Source organism: Amblyomma maculatum, chromosome 1 (genome assembly GCF_055883805.1).
Source record: "Amblyomma maculatum isolate TAMU_Amacu chromosome 1, ASM5588380v1, whole genome shotgun sequence".
NCBI classification, from domain to species: Eukaryota; Metazoa; Arthropoda; class Arachnida; order Ixodida; family Ixodidae; genus Amblyomma; species Amblyomma maculatum.
In genome coordinates this window covers 327,939,677-327,960,876 of record NC_139344.1, presented here as the reverse complement: position 1 = coordinate 327,960,876, position 21,200 = coordinate 327,939,677, and the positions used below count along the sequence as shown (strand labels likewise).

The 21,200-nt window shown below is 44.6% G+C and overlaps 1 protein-coding gene across 1 annotated transcript in view; it reads left to right on the top strand.

Annotated features, from left to right (window-relative positions):
- The first annotated feature begins 2,874 nt into the window (after positions 1 to 2,874).
- und (methionyl aminopeptidase und) overlaps positions 2,875 to 21,200 on the top strand; it is a 36,493-nt gene continuing 18,167 nt past the window's right edge. The window contains exons 1-8 of the mRNA XM_084587007.1: positions 2,875 to 3,061; positions 3,480 to 3,590; positions 7,986 to 8,030; positions 9,238 to 9,343; positions 10,226 to 10,331; positions 12,218 to 12,273; positions 13,346 to 13,527; positions 17,214 to 17,308. Of these exons, the coding sequence (XP_084443133.1) occupies positions 2,908 to 3,061; positions 3,480 to 3,590; positions 7,986 to 8,030; positions 9,238 to 9,343; positions 10,226 to 10,331; positions 12,218 to 12,273; positions 13,346 to 13,527; positions 17,214 to 17,308 (855 nt within the window). The 5' untranslated portion in view covers positions 2,875 to 2,907. The remainder of the gene's footprint in view (positions 3,062 to 3,479; positions 3,591 to 7,985; positions 8,031 to 9,237; positions 9,344 to 10,225; positions 10,332 to 12,217; positions 12,274 to 13,345; positions 13,528 to 17,213; positions 17,309 to 21,200) is intronic.

Here is a 21,200-nt window from a genome sequence, read left to right as displayed (position 1 = left end):
AGGCTGGAGCCCAGGACCCAATCTCCTAGAGCAAGGTAAAAGGATCTATTTATTCTAACCTGCTTCTGAGACATGTGGAACCACAAATAGTATAGTACTTCGGGCGACAAATGTGAAGCGATAAAACCGGTGGGGTCCTGCCTGCCTACCTGCCTAAAGTAAATTTATTTAGCCCGATCAATTGGGGAGACACTGTCCTGCAAAAATGAATTCCCCGTACCGACTGAGTGCCTTTTTATGAAAAAGTATGCGTTTGCTTACGGATTGGGGAAGAGTTTTAAAGCGAGAATTGTGTTACGCCAGGTGTCGTCAAAGTTTAGGTGGCAAAATTTCACCCTGAAGCCAGAAATGACCATAAACTTTGACATACGTAACCAAGCCAAACAGAGCTCTCGCTCTGCATCTATGTTTAAAATAGTTAAATCTCCATAATTACTTTTTTTGCAGTTTGCCATCAAACTCTCTGTTCACTTGCCTCGTGAGAGAAGGGGTGAGGAGGGTGGAGGAAACGGGGATATTTTAGCTACGCCGTTAAGGGTGTGACGCGATAGCATTTCAAACACACACACACACACACACACACACACACACACACACACACACACACACACACACACACACACACACACACACACACACACACACACACACACACACACACACACACACACACACACACACGCGCGCGCGCGCGCGCACGCACACACACACACACACACACACGCACACACACACACACGCACGCACACACACACACACGCACACACACACACACACACACACACAGGTAGAGGGAGAGATAAAGAAAGACAATGTTTTAACTTCATAATTTTTTTTTATAATTTTCTCTTTTTGCCTGCTAGGCAATGACGTCACCGCTAAGCTCAGACGCTGTTTCTTAAAACTTGATGCTTTCCAATGCGCGTTCAGCAGGAAGCGGTTTTTACAATAATCCGCGTCTCCGGCCCGCTTCTGTCGCATTGCCTCTGCCTGTAGCGTCCGCATCTCGGCATTTTCACACCGCCTATCCCTCACTACCTCTGCACACCTAGCCTTCGTCTCCGCCATCGGCTTCAGACTTAGTTGACTGATTTGGAGGCGTTGACCGACGACGTCGCCGAGGAGCAGACGTAGATGCACCATCCACACACGTTGAATGCTGTCTAGCAGGAGCAGGCATATATTGTGGGCATGCACATGAATAATATGTCCCATTGTAGCGGCCGTGCGCATTTATCACGCGAGGTTACGCACGCGCTGTTAGGGAGGATGATGAGAGGAGGGCACACCGGCCATCCTCACTGCCTCCCAGTAGGGTGCCTATCTCCCAGTCTCCCGCAGCGACGCCACCGTGGCCTTCCTTCTTTCCTCCTGGCATAGCCAAGGCAGAGCTACCTAGACAAAGGAGATTGTGTAGGTGGCTCTAGCCGGAGGCCCTCCTCTCTACAGTCCTGCACAGTCAGAGCCACCTAAACACAGTCCGGGGGGAGCGCGCCTCCCGTATTTCCTCTCGTCTTTCGGCGGGTGAACGCTTACGAGCGCGGTTCAGCCTTTCTGCCGTGGAGAACGCCGCCGTCACCTGCATCGGTCGGCCATCGTATATGCGCTTACTGCTGTGGGACATGAGCTCAAAGCCATGCGAAGTGAGCAGAGCGTTGTTCTCCCTTTTTAGGTGGTTTTAGGGCGAATGACTTTCTATAGCTAATGGTGTGTCTGTTAAAAGTGACTGCCGGACGTTTCATCGGGAAATGTCCGCCGTATGAAGACAGATTAAAGGAGAAACGATTGGTAGTGATGATTATTGATTAATAGAGGTTATAATGAAGATTGATAGGTAGTATAATGACTTGTAATGACCAGTATGCCAAACGACAACTTGTAACGACTACAATTGATGAGAAATGACTAAAAATCTCCCCTTTAACCTTACTGTGTTACCTTTCTCCACCTTTTTGGCCAATATTTCCAGCCTATTGCAGGACAGAATACCCATTTCCTCGCTATGATACGCCCCAGAACTTTCACCATTTCGTCTCCAAACGCCGATCTTTTTTCAGTATTTCCGCCCCCTTTTCCTACATCCATAGTGTCTACTCTTGAGGGTACACTGGCGTACCTATATGCGCAATCAAGAATTCTGTCGGATATGTACCTACACAAGCCTGTAAGTACAAACACGAATGTTAGATCCTTTGGATAGCACTCGGTCTATTCACCACCTGAATTGCATTTATTTTGTAGATAAATACGTTCTGTATTGAAAAAAAAATAATAATAAGAATCCGGGGCGGCATAACTAGGGATCCAAGGGAATTCGTGCACTAAATTCAAATTAGTGTACGCATCTGGGAAGGGACAGCTAAAAGAGGGTAAGGGGGCCTGCATGCACATTAGCTCAAAGCCCCCATTTTTCTTAATCTGGCCTATCCGGTCCCGATGAGAAAAAGCGTTCGAGTACTGATAGCCCGAGGGCGAGCCCGAGGAAGCGCGTTCGACCCAGGTTCGATCCTGGTAAGAACACATACCTTCAAAACCGAAACTGATTAAATGTACATTATATATGTTAATTCTGAAAAAACAACAACAACAACATAATTGGCTGCTTATTGAGCGTATCTAGTTACTGTTACTACAAATCACTTAACGTATGAGACAATATACAAATTACAATAATTAATTACCACTATGTTTCTTCTTACGATATGGTCTGTCTTTATAGTCAGAGAATTTACGGCGATACCTTTTAGGAATCCGTTGATTTCCAAACCATTGGCAAAATTTTATTCGCAAGCAGGGGCTAGAAAAATCCGCGCGCGAAATTCACGAATCTCGCGCATGTCTCGCGTTCATGCGATGACCAGCGCGCGAGGCGCCACGCAGCAGTAAACCGGCTCACTGTAATCAAGAATGGCGGCTGTGGTACAAGATCACGGAAGCAAACATGTGGACGAAAAAGAGGAGATTATAGAGGATGGGGACGAGGAGGACGACGCCGAAGACGACGTCGGACCTCAGGACGCCGCCAAAAAGAAAAAGAAACGGAAGAAGAAGAAAAAGAAAGGTGAGGTCTAGGAACCCCCCGTCGACCGGAGTCCCGCCACCCACATGGCTTCTGCTGCTGATTGGATCTGCCGCATTTCGCTTCGCCACACGGAAACGAAATCTCTAATCAAAGTCCCCTGAATCTCTTTGTGATGAAGTTAACAATCGTCATGAGCTGTACATCCACTTTCTGAACTCTTGACCCGGCGCACTAAGTGCTCATTGGAGACCGCCTTGGTATGCTTGGTTACCCGCGAATGCTAAAAATAAGACGTAGTGGGAGACTTCAAGTGCAGGCAGAGTTGAATTTTTGCGGAACTCGCACCTGCTATTGTATATGTAGATTTGTCTCCGATTATATGTCGCCGCTAAGGTTGATTCCCTTGTCGCGCTACTTTGTTTTCTGACCCCGTTTATCTCTCGATCTTGTCGTTTAGCTCCTCAAGAGGCCAATGGAGAAGATCTAAGTACAGCTCAAATTTCAGCTGCGACAAACGCGCTTGAGAACCAGCACATTGATGGCACAGGTGACAAGACTGACGAGAAAGGTGAAACATTGCTTTTTTTTGTTTACCCTGCATGCCATGATGGCTACTCCTTACATTTGAGATTTTCAGTTTGTTTTCGAACAAGCCAGTGGTAAGATCAGTTAACCTGATGGTTGCGTTGACTTGCAAATTGTGATCACTTTAGTTACATGTTTCTAGCTTGGTACTACTTTGGGCACACTAGGCTGCTTATTTTGACAGACCGCAAAATTTTGAGCTTCCTACAGCTTGCATATATGTCACATTCATTGTATACAGCTTTGCTCATCAGTATGTGGTACATGTAGAGCAGCTCACTTTTGGTTTCATTAGTTTTTCGGTGTCCGTTGCTTTTTATTGTAAGTACAGCATTCAGACGCTAAAAATGTGAAGAAACCAATCTAACTGTCCAATGTGTTCTCAAACATGCTGTTTCTTTGCTGTCTGGTGTGCGCATATTCTCTTCCAACATTGTCTCATGGCGCACTGTCTTGGTACTCAAAAGTATTTGTGGACTCTCTTCTTACGCTGTAGTAGCCTATTCTTGATACAATGAAATGTTTTCGTAGCGTGATACTTAACTGGACGCTACAGTGCTCTCATTCTTTCATAATCGTGTATTACTACATTATTTGCATGCTCCCCCGCTGCGTCTGAGTGATTAGGGCACTCGACTGCTTAGCCCAAGAAGGCGGGATCAAGTCCTGGCCTCAGCGGCAGCCTTTCGATGGAGGCAGAAGGCATGGTGCCCCTGTACTGTGCGATGTCAGTGGAGTGCACATTAAAAAATCCCAGGTGGTCGAAATTTTCGCAGTACTCTACTGTGGCATCCCTCGTAGCCTGAGTTGTTTTGGAATGTTAAGCCCTACGAACCAGACCAAGCATTATTTTTATACCATCAGTTTTACCAAAACACTGCTTATGCTATTCTGGTGGCATTACAGTAACAATTATTCAGGCTTTCTAGCTTTGTTTAAAGAATTTCTATCTTTCATGAAAAAAAAAAGAAAAAAAGAAACATGCGAGATCGAATCCCAGTTGTGGCGTTCCCTGTTTGATGGGGGTGAAAAAGCAAGGCCCCATGTGCTGTGCGATGTCAGTGCGCATTAAAAAACCCCAGGTGGTGGAAATTTCCGGAACCATCCACTACAGCACGTCTCATAGCCTTAGTTCTTTTGGGAGGTTAAACCCCGCATAACGAAACCATACCTGCAGCTCTGCTGGTAAACTTAATAGGCACATCCTTTTTTATTTTTAAAGCCGTGGGCATGTGAGCGTTTATTTTGCCTTTTTCTTTCACTCTCATATTTGTGAGGCAGCAGAGTCTTCTGAGGGCTGGCTAAAAATATTTATTACAAGCTCTGGAAAATCAAGTAACAAAAATTTTATATAGTGCACATAGTCAGTCTTTGTGTTACGAGTTTTAACCATTTCTGTGACATACTGCTTTATTTCATGAGACATGGACCCAGTTTTTGCTGCCGCTTTCATTATTATGAAAATAAAAAAGTAAACTGTGCCCAGAGAGATGTGCGCAATCATTTTCACATAAAATATCACCTGTAGTTCACTGTTGCTTTTCACCTGCTACCGTGCTTTAGGTACATGCTGTGGGGTACGGCTGCTAGTTCCAAGTATGCTGTGTTGAATCTGAGCTGTGGCAGACATATTTGACAGAGCCGAACTGAGAAAATCATCGTCATATAGTGTTGGCAGCTGTCCAGTATTCAGGAAGGAGCTGAAAGGCCTTCTTCTCAAGATTATTATTGGGCTGACTTTGGCCTACAATGAACTGTACAGTCATGCAATTTATAAGTAGGAACATGGGAGTTCTTGGCAGATAGCCTAGAACCCTACTTGCGGCAGTTGCTTTCAGCAACAAAGTGGAAAGAATTATGCTGCCGTGCCTGCTTTTGGCAAATGGAGGAATACACCTCCTTTCCCACTTTATTGCTGAAAGCGGCTGGTGCATATTGCCACTAGTAGGGTTCTAGGTACGGAGTAAGATAGACAGGAGTGCCGACTCCACTTTTGGGAAGGGCAAAATTTTGCTACATCGGAGAAAGCTTGATGGTGAATCCGATAGATGGCGCTAGGATCTATCACTGGCGCTGAAGCATGCCGTCTCCACACCACCGCTCCGGCGGTTCCGTGCTGCCGAGGCGTCTGTTGTCTGCTTCCTGTCGCAGCACTTGCATATCGCCTGCATCGCCGCTGGAATATATCCGTTGAAATCGCGTTGTCTGTGTCTTCGAGTTGCATTGAGGTGTCGTCTGTTGCCTGCCTCATTGCTGGCATATATCTCTTTCAGTCGCGTTGCATTCGCCTGCTTCATACAGCTCACCTGCCGCGTCCTGCTGACTCTACCTATATGTGAAGATCCCCATGCAGACAGCATGTTTCATGTCTGTGTTTTCTCGCGTCCTGCGGATGGTAGTGTTGTGAGTATTAAGATTAGGAAAACGGTACGGGATGTTAAGTTCAGTGCCCGGCACCTGCACATAGGCAAACAGAGGCTGAAGTGGATGGTTCTGAGCAAATTAGTGCCACCTATGGCTCTTGAATGTGCTTAGAGCGCACATAATCTGCGTGTGTATTAGATCTCTGCAGTTATACGTTGTAGATGCAGCATCGGTGCCAAAAGCATAGTTCACCGTGGAGCGAACAATTTGGTATGGCTGTAAATGATTGAGGGTAAGTCTTGCATTATAAGAGTGAGCAGTTTTTCGGCCATGTAAACACACATCGGGGAAAAAGTACTTTAATACAGAGTCATCGCTGAAAGCTACTGTGACTATCTTAGAAGTTTATTTATTCCAAAGAGAAAAAAGAAACCGGCCACTGTGGCGTGCACTAATGTTACCCGTCATACAAGAACAGCAAGAAGCTAGGACACTCGAATAGACTAATATTGTTTTGTGCACTACAAGTGTCATTTCAAGTTTTCCCCCCGATGCTGAGCGCATAACGGCTTTGGGCTCATGACTTTGCTGAAATGTGGTGGGGATTGCGTCTTGACTAGGTGAGCCTGTTTTTCTTCAAGTAATACATTTCTTTTATAGCTGCTATGGTATTTTAGGGAAAGAAATTCATCCTTGAAGTGCTGCGCACACTCCTGTTCTTTTAAGTGAATTTTCGGCCAATCTGGGGATTGTTCCGCTTCCACAGCTCAAAAAGCTTAAAATCAGATGACGGCCGAAACAAGGGGACTTATTCATTTCCGTTGCTGTACCCTGAATTACAGCCAATGACAAAATACTTCATTGCTTACCCTACCATCCGCATATAAAAAAAAAATAACAGTGCGCAGTAAGTGCTTCTCTCACGTTCACCTTGCTGTGTGCCGTACCTTCTGCATACTCGTGATCTCGCTGCGTGGTTTGTCGTCTGGATGCCCCTGTCGACTCATTCTCAAGGGAATACGCAGACGAAAAAATAAAGATAACACTGGCGGAGCTTTATCTTGAAGTTTCATCTTTAAAAACATACAACAGGTTGGCGTACACGCAATGATGACCACGATTCCACTTGTGTGTTTTCCAGCTAGCAGACGACGCGCAAAGTTACCACTCCGTCTGCTTTCCGCCCGTTGTACGCGACGCTCGCTCCTGGATTGAGCTCCGAGATGTTTCGTTTCGTAACACTGTCTAGAGGTGGCGCACCAATTTGTCTTTCTGCAAGGAGGATAGGAATAGGAGGAAAGCGTGACCAGAGCTGCATTGGCGAAGAAAGGAGAGCAGAGGAAGAGTATAGTGCAAAGCGAAGCTCTGCATGCGGGCTCGGCGTTCATGTAGCAAAATCGGCCTACACCCAATGCATTGCTGCGCGCCTGAGTCGGCTCTCCTGTCTTATCTTACTCTGTGGTTACAGACTATCTCCCACTTGCTCCTGTGGTAATGCTCATAAATTGCATGACACTACAACTCGGCGATGACAATAGCAGCAAATAGCCATTGAGGCAATTATAGAGAAGTCTGCCTGCTCCCCTTAGCCAAGCTCAATTTATATCTGGCTAGGAAACATTGATTTAAGGTACCAAGGGCAACTACAGCAACCTGATACAAAGTAGAAGCAGTGGCATGTGGCTGATATCATTCAAGATAAATCTTGGCTTATCTTGAATTACAAAGTAAGTGATAAAGCTGCATCATAGCAGCTCTGGGTGTGGCCAGACAAGCAGTGAAAAGTTTCGCATCAGTTTCGTCTCTGTTGCTTTGCTGGGATGGAAGAGTCTCTTCATTAACAAAGCTGTTCGGTTATGCACTTGTGGTATGGTAGTTCACATTAAACAACAATTCCCTTGATGGATAATACATGCAGTTTCTATTGGTCTCATTGTTTGTGCTTTGCGTCTGATTGTTTGTTTATGAACTCCCTTTTATTGTTTATGCACTTTAAGAGTCATTCCCTTTCCAGCTGATGGTGAAGAAGCAAAGAAGAAGAAAAAGAAGAAGCCTAAAGGTATTCAGCTTGGCATGTTCACGTTTCACTCTGTTCTGAGAGCCAGTCATGCATACTAAAATGAAATGGTGTCTGTGTTGCCCTATTGTTTGTTGGCACCCAGATAACAAATTGCTTGCATTTATGCTTGAGAGCAGTTGTGAGGGTTTTTCAAACCTTCTGAGTTGATAGTGACGTCACATTCCTTACTGTGTGCCACAACAAGCCGTTTCTGATAGTAATAGGTAGAACTATTTGTTAGCAAACTGAAACTGAGGCCACAACCAAAATCTCACTTAACCTAGGGATGGCATCTCGGGTATTACCAGAATAACACTTCTTCACACCTTGAAATAAGGAAGTTGCAACTTGCAAGCCTCAAAATTTTGTTAATGTTGAGAGTGAGTTTCAACATCTGGGTGAAATCTGTGACTAATGTTTTATTGAAATGACTTGAACTGAGGCCATAGAAACCGGGCACCTTTAAATTTGCACAGGAATCAAATGGTGCATAGTTGCCAAGATTTCTATAAGTATTCAATACCTAGGGGAAGTCTCCAGTATAAGTGCTAACCTCAAAAAACTCCCAAGCTGGCTGTTGAGCTGTTGACTTGGCGATATCTGTGAAGTGTAAAGGGGGAAAGCTTGATCATTACGATGAAGGAAGACAGAGAAACAAACATCGACAGTGCACGGAAACCTCATTAGTTTAAACTCAAAACTCCATAGTTCGAGTTTCCGGTTAATTTGAACTGATGCAGCAGCCCTTCTAAAATCTTGTGCATTGCAGTCACAGTAAATCACCCCAAATATGCTTTGCTGAGTTTATGCAATTGTTAGCCCACCATTTGATCTCAGCACCAAGTGGCCACATACCTAGGCCACTTGGTGCTAGTAAAACCTTAGCACTAGCTGACGCATGTGTGTTGTGGTTACCCATTCAGTGCAATGTGTCAGCCCCTCATTCTGATTGTACACCCTGCAATTTGAACTTCAGTTAACCAAAATAAATTTTCAGTGCCATTTATATTTGAATAATTGTGATTGGAATGCATATGTATTCTCTCCACTGCAAGCATCCTAACTAGTACCATTAGGTCTTCCATGTGAGGACATTGCAGAAAAGAGTACATTGAAGCTTACGGTTGACATTTTATTCGGCTTCTGTATAGTTTCAGCCTAGTTTGTTTGTGCATTAAATAAAATGACCATTTCCCTTCACTTGCAGGTCCAAAACAGCAGACGGACCCTCCATCGATTCCAATCTGTGATCTATTTCCGGATGGCAACTTTCCAGTGGGCGAGGAAGTGGAGCATCCCATTCCAAACGATAGGTGCAGTTTCCTCTTGAATCTTATTTCAGGGCATGGTTATTTTGTAATTGCTTGAATTATTGCAACTTTTGCTCAAACTCTCATTTCATAGCCACAGTAAATAATGGGCCTTAAGGCTGTTCACAATTGCGACTAGCAGCGGTCGCGCGACCGTTTTGGTCGAAAAGCGACAGTTGCAAATGGTCGCATCGGTCGAAAAGCGATTGCCCCGGGCTGTTCGGGCACTGCTCGATTTCCAGCCGCGCGACTGCTGGTCGCAAACCCTTAAAACAATCAGCTGCTGAGCTGACGGGAACATAAGTTAGCTTTACTCTATGTGGTGAACAGTCAAGGTAGACACGATGTGGAAAGCAACCCGCAAGTTGCATTCGCAAGTGTGAACATCGGTTACTCTTGGTCGCATGCGATTGCCTGTCGCACGTCCTTCGCGAGTTGCAAGTGTGAATAGACCTTTATACTGCTGAGATTTTGCAAAGGCTAAGTTTTAAGAGCATATCTTTTGATGTATAGAAGTAGTTTCCATTGTTTCCAAGATTTTTTAACCAGTAATTAAAAGCCTTCAGGTTTGCAAAAGTTAGAATTTGAAAGTTCCCAATTTTTGTTGTACTTTTCATTACGTTTTAACCATGTATAGGTTTGTAATTATGAAAGATATGTTATTGTAAAACTCTCATGTTTGGTGCTGAACATCTTGCTTCTGTCGCAAATGAAAGTGTGCACAAGCTTGTCATTTCAAGAATGGCTGTTGTGGTGTCTCCTGTTCGACTGCGGTGCCGGCTCTTCTGTTTTACTTTCGTTTTGAAAGTACAGATGGCGCTGTCATGCTATGCATTCCCCTAGTTTCAAATTCCATGTGACTGCATCTTGTCAATTTTCATGTAGCCGCACTGGAAAGAATCGCTTCACTGACCCAGAGAAAAAGGCCCTGGAAGGCATGTCACAGGAGCAGTACAGGGAGATTAGGCAAGCAGCTGAGGCACATCGTCAGGTAAGCAGATGGGCTTATAGTAATAGTTTATTCTTTTCACCCGTCATTACTATTACAGTAAACTCTCTATAATTCGACCTTTAAGGGACTGAATCAACCGAACGTTGCAATTTATTAAATGGGCCTGAGAAACGTGTCAAAAACTGCTTGCATCCCAGTAATTAGTTTTATGTACACCTGCATATGTTTATCTGCTTTCGATATGAAGCCTAAGTGAGAATGATGGTTTTTCCTGGTTTCTTCGCGTGCTGTACTCTGGGTGTTTCACTGCACATGTCCAAAGTGCAGTTTCAGTGGTTTCAGTTTACCAGAAGCAGCATGTGGATAAGCAATAGAAGTAATAATAGAAGTAATATATGCATAGGCCTTAGACCGTCATTAAGCCATTCCAGAATAAAAATAAACACCGACACAACAAGCAGCTTTTTAAATGCTGCAACTGGTCGGTAAAGCGCAACTGAAACTATGCGAGTGAGCTGTGTTTCGATAATGGGGAACTTCTGATGATGTGCCTGTCATAGCACTTTTCCAGGCAACTGAAGTTCGCGGAGGACTTTTTCCACGCATCCTGGCTGCATATGTCACACTTCTGCATGATCCCCCTTCTGAATTAGCCAAAGCAAGCCCGCCCATTGTTCGAATTAGCTAGTGTCTGGTACCGTAGACTTACTCTAGTTTGAATTATCCAAATTCCTGACTTATTTGGGGTCGAATTAACGAGATTTTACTCTTTAGTAATGCCATGCTTTCTGTGCCTTGTAAGGTTTGCCGATCATTTCCAGATTATGTGAGGAATTGTACCTAAGTTTAGCCTGTAAGAAATTGGGAATCATGTTGTCGTCATAAATTGGTGGCTGGCTTTTGTGTTACATACCTGCCAACCCTCTCAAATTGTTCAGGAGACTCGTGGATTTTGACCGAGCCTCCCGATTGTATGAACATGATAGTCCCTTCTCCAATGCCTCGGCATTTGAAGGTATCTGAAATTAATATATAAATATGCTGAGAATTGTTCTGGACTTTGCTTTGGATTATTTTCTCCAAAGAATTGCTTGCACATGCATCTTATCTGGCCGAGACGCAAGGTTAAGCAGATGCGAAGCTGCTTAAAAGTTTTGCGGTCTTTGAAAATTTCTAGCTTACTTTTATTTTATGATGATTTGCCACTTTTCTATGAGTGTTTGCATGCTTTCGATCAATTTAGGAAGGAGCAAAGTGCAGAAGTTCGGTTTGTTGAAGCATGTTTCTGGCGCTGATCTCGCATTGCGAGAGCCGCCAGGTTGGGTTTTTTTGGTGCTTTAGTTAGTGTGCATAAATTCTTATGGTGCGTTTCTTGACTATTTAGAGTTTTTTTCGGTCAAATGTTTCAAGAAAATGAAATCCTGCCGCAAAGAGCTATGTCCCCGCTCATGTTTTCCAGGTGAAACTGTTGGCATCCTCACATTACATAGAAGAACAGGGCAGTCCGTGGTACACAGGATGCTATACGTGTGTGCATTGTGCGAGTATGGAGCGGCCATTTTATAGCGCCATTAATTTTGAGAATGGTGAAATGTGTTCTGCCGCCCAAGTTAGAACGCAATGCAAGGAGGGCAAATAAGATGGATGGCCCGCGTTGCTGCATGCATCGTCCGAGAATGAGGAAGGACCCTCGGAAACAGTCCGCCTTTCAAAATTGCACCACTGTGAATAGTTGCGGCATCTTAACCCTTAACTTTTCCATTGAGTTTCTTCTTATGTTTATCTGATGGCACTGAAAGCATACGTTTTCTGATGTTCTGTGATGTGATTGGCCTTTTTTGGCCGTACGATCAATTCGACATCGTGCAGATCATTCGTAGTCCACGGTGACCATTTGCTCTCTTTATACTTATGTATTCTTTCAGACGAGGCAGTACATGCAAAAAGTTATCAAGCCTGGGATGACAATGATTGAAATCTGGTAAGTAGGAGAACTTGTGATATAAAATGCCTTTGATGAAAGAAAGGTTGGGGCCTTGTTTGTGACTTACGAAGTAAAACTTTAGTAAACTTAATTCATTGCATGGCACAAAATGGGACATTGTTTGTCGCTTTGTGAATTTGCTTCCAGAAAAATAGTATGTGTACCATTGAAAGTGTTTCAGACAGTATGTGCCATGCAGTCATGTTTAAAAGAGGCTTATTAGGCCTTAAGGCCCCCTGTGTGCTGTGCAATGTCAGTGTACAGCACACAGAATCCTGGGTCGTTGAAATTTCCGGGGCCTTCCTCCATGGCATTCCTTGTAGCCTAGGTTGGTTTGCAACATTGAACACTATAGACTTAACTAGTATTAATTTTGTCTCCGTGGATAGATTCCTTGACACATACTATAGCATACATACTATACACATACTATAGCTCCTGCCAGAGGATCACGGACACGGACCAAAAAAAGGCAAAGATGACTAGTCGTTCATTTGTGTGCCTTGTCTTTATTCATGGCTAAACATCTTAAGCTACACCATGAGGTACACTACATGCTGAACCATAAGCGCAGCCATGGAGGTATTGCTAACGCAATTTAACCTAGAGCTAAACCACAGCCAATTTTATTTCAGCAGGGTTTACACTTCTCTGCAGCTCTAGTTTAATTTTATTTGCAAATACCATGGGAATTCTGAAACAGACAAGAAAAGTAGTGCTATTTTAAAATGTTTCTTCTTTTTCTTCACTGATGATCAGATGTTCAATTTTCAATTCGGTAGTCGAAGGCATTTTTTCTCTATGGTCATATTCGAGTCATATTTGAAAATTTCAATATTCACACACCCCTAGTGATAATAGAGGCACAAATAAGAGACTACTGGTTAAATGAGTAGCAAAGTGAATGGACTAACGAGGATCAGCAAGGAGATTTGAAAACGGGAGTCATTAAGGCCGTTGCATCACATCGTTATCAGTAGAGCTTAAGTACTCATATTTCCTTTCTGTTCTCATTCCTCGTTGACATGAAACAGAGGTCTTCTTGCCCTTGCACATGTGCTCATTGCAGTGAGTTGCTGGAGTCCACGGCTCGCAAACTGATCAAGGAGAATGGACTGAGTGCGGGATTGGCTTTCCCGACTGGCTGCTCCCTCAACCATTGTGCCGCGCACTACACACCGAACGCGGGCGACCCTACGGTGCTCGGCTACGACGATGTGTGCAAGATTGACTTTGGCACACACATCAATGGCAAGCAGATCACAGTTGGTGGCCCTCGTTGAGAAGGCTTCTTCTGACACATTGCACACTTTTTTTTTTTTTTCATCTTGTTGCTTTCTGCAGCTTTCTTGTGCTGCTCTGCTTTAGAGTTTGAAAAGGATTTTACTGGGAATACTTGGAAAAAAAGACTGCCTCACTTGGAAGGGTGCTTTTAATTTCCCCAGGGCAACAATCCCATTTTTCATCCAATCACAATGTCATGAAAATAGATGACCTCAATAACTGCGGCTGCCGATAACTGCATTTCGATGGAGGCAAAATGCATAAGGTACTTGTTTGTGTTGCCAGTTTTCCGTCCGATGTCAGCTATTGTTGGAGAACCGCAAGTGGTTAAAATGATTCGAGCCCTCCACTTCAATGACTCCTGTTATCGCTTCCTCCTTCATCCCTTACAGCATGGTTGAGGTGTGTGTGGAGAAACGAGTAAGTTAGTGGAGCATTTCCTCAAGACCACTTTTTCTTTTTCGCAAGGGCAATAGCTGCACTTACATGAATTTGACAGCATTGTATCTTATCAGCTTTCTGGCATACCACATTAAGGTAAGAAGGGAAATGCATCTGGAGAGATTGTAGTGTTAATCCACGACGTGAGAATAGGTAAAGACCAGGGCAAGTCAAGCATCTTGGTGAAGCGAAGCAGATTTTGAGCCACCCCTCCTGCCCTTCGCACTGGCTACAATGCCTCTCTGTTGTATAACAGAGCAAACTGCTCGAGACGGCTGTAGCTGGTGCCTCCTGCCACGTGCACTGGCTATGGCTATGCACCACATGTAAATGATGGTGCATCAGCTGTGTGAGATGGGCTATGAAATACAATAAGCCACCGTCGTGCTTGTATATAACCTCTGTGGTTAATGAAGGGAGTGGAGCATAAAAGCACTCCTTATTCTGCGCTACCTTATACAGAATGTGTCAAAGCAAGTTTCTCTTTTGTGACTTTATGCTCTGACACGATTTACCTGAGCCATCTATTGCTCCAAGCAGTTACCTAAATGTGTATGTAGCAAATGAACCAGCTCGCTGAGCCTTACTCTGTCAGACATCAGGCGTGGCAAGCTTTGCTTCCGCGTTCCATACATATTCAGCACTAAATACTACAGTAGAACCTCGGTGATGCGAATCTTGGGGGTCAAGAATGGGGTCACGAAAAAATTCGTATCATCAGAACGAAAGAAAATAAGCATGCAGAAGTATGGGAAAGGCAGTCGTGCAGATCTGTTTATGTCTGAGAAGGTTTATAACAGTCACGCGACCACAGCTCGCCACTCCCGGTGCTCACATCGTGACAGGCGATCGCGACGTCAGCGTGTACAGCACGACAAGAGGTGGTTAACACTGGCCGCGCAGCCTCGCAGACTGCTCGCGATGTGTACAGCGCTACTGCTAAGTCTACAATGTGCGCGGCCTGTACGTGTCCACTGCGTCCGCCGCTGACTACTACTCACGGCCGCGCGGCGTGGGAAGCGATCGCGATGCTGGTGATGTGCGGTTCGCCTGCCTTCGCTTACTTCTCGTGGCGCGTACAGCACAACAGAATACGGCGGTACGCGGGCCGAGTGGTGCCGTAAATTGATCGCGATTACGGAGCCTGTGATGTGCGGTCCATACGCGCCCACCGCGTACACCGCTGCCAGCTGCTGCGATTGCGACGTCTGCGGTTTGTGGGCCAGATGCCACTGAAAGCTTTTATCTCAACGTCAGCGAGGTGTGGACCACGCATCTCCGTAAACTGCTTGTGATGCTTACATGCAGCACGGCTAGTGATTGCGGCACCAGCAATGTGCAGGCAGTGTGTAGTGCACAAGGCTGCGGTCGCATTTCGCGCTTTCGTATCATCCATAGTGACGTGAGAAAGTGTTTGGAACATCCGAAATTTTGCACATTGTACACGATGCACTGTGGCCGGGGAATATTGCGAATTTGTCTCATCGCGAAATTCTTATCAACCGGATTTGTATTACCGAGATTTTACTGTAATTGTTTTTCTAGACAAGGGAAAACAAATGTCATTCAAAGCATCCATAGCTTAGGTAAACTTTTTTGACAGATCATGAGATTTAAAGGTGGCAAAAAGATGTCAGTTGACATTTGTTTCCAGGTTAATAATTGGCCATTACCAACCTATTTCATGAAGACAAGTGTGTCTTGTTTTTGTGTATCGCAAGGTATTGACTGCCAGTGCATTTGATTTCAAACTGTCGAAATATACTCATCTGTGTGCTTTGCAAAGCATCGTTGGCATGAGATTTTTCTAAGATTTTGGATTTTTTATTCCAGCAGTGAAGTGAAATCTGACTACAATTGTGTGCCAATATGGTGTGCAGTAGCAGTGGTAGCATTTCAGGTATTCTTGCTGGATTTATGTCATGTAAGGTTGCCTCATAATCAAGTTAGGAGGAGGCCACTGAGCTAAGAGTGCACGATAGGCTTGCAAGGTTTCCAGCTAGGGGTCTTTACTCAATTCGAAAGTATTGGGCGAGGACGATTGATGAATGAGTTTCTAGTGTTGCATTAGGTTCACTGGCCACCTAATGAAGAGTTAGGATCCGAGCCCCTCGTTTGGAGGGAGTTCAGGAAAATTTGAGGCGGTGGCTGTTGCTCAATCCTGCTTTGAAATTCAAGATGGGGACTGTCTGTTGCTTCAGATGCTGCACCGTTTGAAATAGCCTGTATATAATGGCTTGTCTCGCTTTATGCTTTTAGAGTGGGTTTTTTATTAGTGTGTTGGTGTATTTGTATTTTTTATTTTTTTTTTCAAGTGCATTTAAGAAAAAGTGACAAGGCTTTTGAGCAGGTCAACATGTTTCTCGGAATTTTGTGCTAATAAAAATATGAGCTTCATTTTGAAAGATGCGGTGCATTGGTCTTAAGGTAACTATCTAGTATGTCTCTCGGGGACCTTTTTACTGTCTCAGCAGCAATTGGCTAATTTTAGAAAGTTTTATTTTTGCACTAATTTAATAATATAAAGTCTGCACAGCAGGACTGACACTTCTGAAGTGTGTTCATATTGAATACAGTAGAATTCAGATCAACTCTGTTGAGACGAATTCTTGTATAAGATGATTAGTGTAGAACCATTGAGGGGTTTCCCGTTAGACCCAGTTTACAAAAAAAAGAAAAAACCAACCGATTAAGATGAGCTGTTTAGGGTGAACTTTTGCATTGACAGCGAAATATGGCAACTGTGCAATGGTACTCACGGGGCGTTTGCGTGGTATTGTCAGGGAGGGAATAGCAGTCACTTTTGGTTGCACTGATGAAGATGAGGCAGTGAGAAGAACAGAACAGTGAGCATCATGCTCTCACTTCAAGTCACTCACATAGCAATACATTTTCTATTTTCAGTTATTCTCTCTGGAAAGTCTTTTTATTGATTGCTTTTGTGCATCATATATCTGTCGACAGGTTGAAGGATTGATGAGGGCTAGTGCATAGTTCAGTTAGACACTTGTCTCATGTTAAATATTCTTTAGGCAGTTTTTTTCATGCCGGAGAACAGCGCCTATGGTATTTGCTTTGATTTTTTTTTTTTTATTGCTGGTTTTCCAGCATTTCATTATGTTTAGTTTTGTATGTGTCTGAAGATCTTTTTACTACACTATTTCTGGGCCTGATAGGTACCTTGAAAGCTGTATTCTTTCTGCTTCTCCTAGGCCAAATTATTGACTGTGCCTTCACACTGACCTTCAACAACAAGTACGACAAGCTGCTGGAAGCAGTTCGGGATGCCACCAACACGGGGATCAAGGTAAACGACCACTTGGAACATTGCTAAAACTGCAGGATATGTTCATTTTGTTTCTTTAAGGATGCTTCTAGGTCTGTGACGTCGGGCATTGTCGGGCATTGAAACGATGCATTGAGGATTGATTGAAGTGCTTGTATTGACAAACTGCCACTTTCCTGTGACAAAGGCTTTACATGTCTAGAAAAAAATTAAATCAAGGCTTTACATATTGATACTGTTTATCATAAATCTTTTATATAATATGGACAGGGTGTCTAGTGTCCGGGAAAACCAGGAATTGTCAGGGAAATTTTATGCACCAGGAAAAATCAGTTAAATGTCAGGAAAACCATCAAAAATTTCGCAAAGTCTGGGAAAATGGCACGATATATTCTGCAGTGCATTTTCATTTTAGGTTGGCGCACAGCAAGTATGTTATTCGTGCAGATTGTTTTCTGTGCTGCATTGCCAGCGCACGGCCGCCGCGCCGCAAGGCGAGGCGCGATATACTTTGACGCCAGCGCATGGCTGAGCTACCACAATAAAAGAACCAATATGTACGTGAGCTGAGTATTGCGTAAATATGTGGAAGTGCTGTGTGAGAGTAGTACACGATAAAAAGCATGAATAACCGCGCCAGCAGCATCCAGCACGAAACTGATAAACAAGCGGTGCTGCCAAGTGCATGCACAGCCATTTTGGATTGGATTGGGTCTGCTGTTTGCGGGTAGGGCGGCTCACGTGCTCTGAGGCTGGCATCAGTGCGCTTTTAATTTTTAGTAAACTTTTGACATTCTTAACGGCCATTAACCCTATTGACAGCCTTTTCACTATTGTAAATTGCAGGGTATGATTAATAAATAGCTTTTTGTAGTGATTTATTCGTTTGTACTCATTATCATTAGCAGCTACGGTTTTGAGCCTCTTCACTCGTCAGGGAATTTGAACCTAAATAGTAAAAAAAAACCTGGAAAAGTCTGGGATTTTGAAAATAGGGGTTTGCTAGACACCTTGATGGACTCACGTATAATATGAGGGGTTACCTCAGGATAGCAAAAATGAAAAGAAAAAACAGTTTTCGTCTGTGTATAATGCAAGTTAAGAAAGCTCACCAAAAGCATTTACATTTTGCTGTATTTTGCACCTGCCCTGTGACACGAATGCGCTCAGTGCTTGCGCGCCCAATGCGAACACAATTCTAAAATGCCCATGATTGTAATGTGTACAATATTTTTGTGATTTGATAAAGAAATGAACCTCCTCACTTGGAACAACCAAACTTGATAGCTATTGCTCTAATGTCACGATGAAGCATTGCACAGTTGCCTTTTTGGCAGATGCCTGTTCCTCTCTGAAGTCATCTGTTTTTGTAGACTGGCGCTTTTTTGACCCATTGAAATCCTTCCCAGTTGACTTGATTCCACCAACCACGCACATAAGTTAATGAACACCAAACTCTCATGAGGCCACTTGCCTCCAGACACAAGTTACTTAATTTTTGTACACGAGTACTTGCAAGGCCTATCGATATCCGTGATTGTGATGGGCTAGGCGATATTGCTGCGAAAGAAATATACCAAGCCTTCATTTCGTGATGCCGATGACGAGAGGGTGCTGCTGCCGTACTTTAACCTTTTGTACTCGATTCAAATGCGCATGCCATTTCTGGGCCATTTTTCTCCAGGTGAAATCTGTGCTTTAAAATCTAGTAAATTACCCAGTACCCTCCATTATTATCTCTCTCATTGCCTGAGTCACTTTGCGACTTTAAACCCAATACACCAAACAAATAATTTTTGAAGTTGCGGGGAGCCCAGGGGCGCGGTTTGTATCTTGGCCTGAAAGCAAGGTACTTGTTTGCTGCACAATGTCGATGCACTCTAAAGGTCCTCTTGGGATCAAAATTGTGCGGAGCCCTCCACTATGGCATCCATCGTAGCCAGATTTACTTTTGGGACATTAAACCCTATACAGTAGCTGATCGATTTTTCAGACTCCAATATTATTTGTATATGTACTTGCACGATATTTCGGACTTTATTCAGGAACTGTCACGCGGCCCATAGGGGCATGTACATTTTCACGACCGATATTTCGGACCCTATGGTGTCCAAAAGTTCGATTTTTCGGACCAAATTTGGTGCGAGCAGTATTGTGGAGATCATTTTTGACCGAAGGTTCGCTTTTTCGGCATCTCTTAGACGCGAGCAGGTGTCGTTTTCGCAAACAACCGCGGTTCTGCATGGCCGTGAAAGCTAGGCGAAGAAGTCATTCGGATGGACTAACTTGACTCTTTGTTCATTGTCGCTATTTGAGGCAGGGGCAATAAGCGAATGCTCGACCTTTTCACCTTTTCATGCTCAACCTTTTCAGTACTGTCCACCGTGGCTCGCTCCACCGCCGCCACCTGTGAAGAAGGGGAGGTTGGGGTGGTCCGTTGCATTCATTATTTATGGGGGCTCTCGTTCCGCTCGCTTTTTCCTACAATTTCCATCTTGCGGTCTTCGCTACCGTCGTTAACCATGGGAACTGAAGGTTATTTTTTCGTGCGGCGCGTGCATTTGTTCATGGCACAGTCGACTGCGTCGCAGACTGGTGGCATGGACATGATGAAAGCATAACTGGCCGAGATATTTTAACTGGAAGGTTATAGCGTGTACAGCTTAGCATGATCTGCTTCTGCGGGGCACCTTTATGCATGCAGTGACCGCCTTGAGCGAGTTGAATGCTTCCCGGCGGCGTGCACACCTGCGGCGTCTACACCAACCAGTTCGCGCGTGCGCTTGTGCCTGTCATATTGAATCAAGCAAGCGTGTGCACATGGGCGGGGCGCGGAAGTCGATCACAGTAGCAGATCGTGCTATGCTATAACTCCCTGTTATCGGCATATAAAGGAAACATGGGGAGCGGCCAAGTTTGTGATTTGTAAAGTTAATTTTTCATGGAAAGTGTTTTTAAAGGTCATGAATTTTTCGGACTGTTCAATTACTAGGACCATTTCCCGAGTCCCGCCAAGTCCGAAAAAATGGTCGGCAACTGTAAACCATACCAAACCGAATTTGTTCTGTGCCATAATTTGCAGTGCAAGTTTTATCAGATACAGTCGAACCTCGATATATCGAACACGGATATGTCGAATTATTGATTATATCGAACACTTTATATATCACGCGGAAAATCGCATGCATTTTTAATTTTTTATTTTGAACGGCGCCGGTTGCCAAATGGATAAATCGAACTCCGCCACCCCAAACCATGTGCACTCTGTTGACAGGAGGCGAGCTTTCCCTCAACGCCCTCGAAGATAGCGGCGGCGCGATGGGCGTTCCCGACTGCTGCGCACGATCGCTGCATACATCGGTCGCGCTGAGGGCGCCATTTGAACGTAGCGGCGTATGCACGCGGCGGCTTGGCCGGGCTAGGGTGGCTAGCCTGATTTAGTTTGTCAACAACTAACCGCGTCTCGGCGCCGCCACTTGTGCTGCGCCAGTCGTTGTTATCGTGTGTGGCCTAGGCAGCCTAGGTGGCCTAGGCCTGTCACGGCGTGGTCGGTGTTGTGATGGCTGCAAACGCGAAGAAGCGGGCGACCCTGACATTTGCTGCGAAATTGGAAGTGATCCGCCGCGTTGAAAATGGTGAAAAAAAGTCAAGCGTCGCCGAAGCTTTCAGCATACCGAGGAGCACTTTGAGCATTCTGCTGAAAAACAAGAGTGACATAAAGGCCAAGGCGGAACAAAACCAGCACTCAGGCGCGCGGCGGGTGCGCAAAGCTGCCTTTGAAGACGTTGAGAAGGCGCTGCACATATGGTTCATCGACGCAAGGGCCCGGAATATTCCTGTATCGGGACCGATGGTACAACAGAAGGCCAAGAACTTTGCGTTCATTCTCGGTGCCGAGAACTTCAATGCCAGC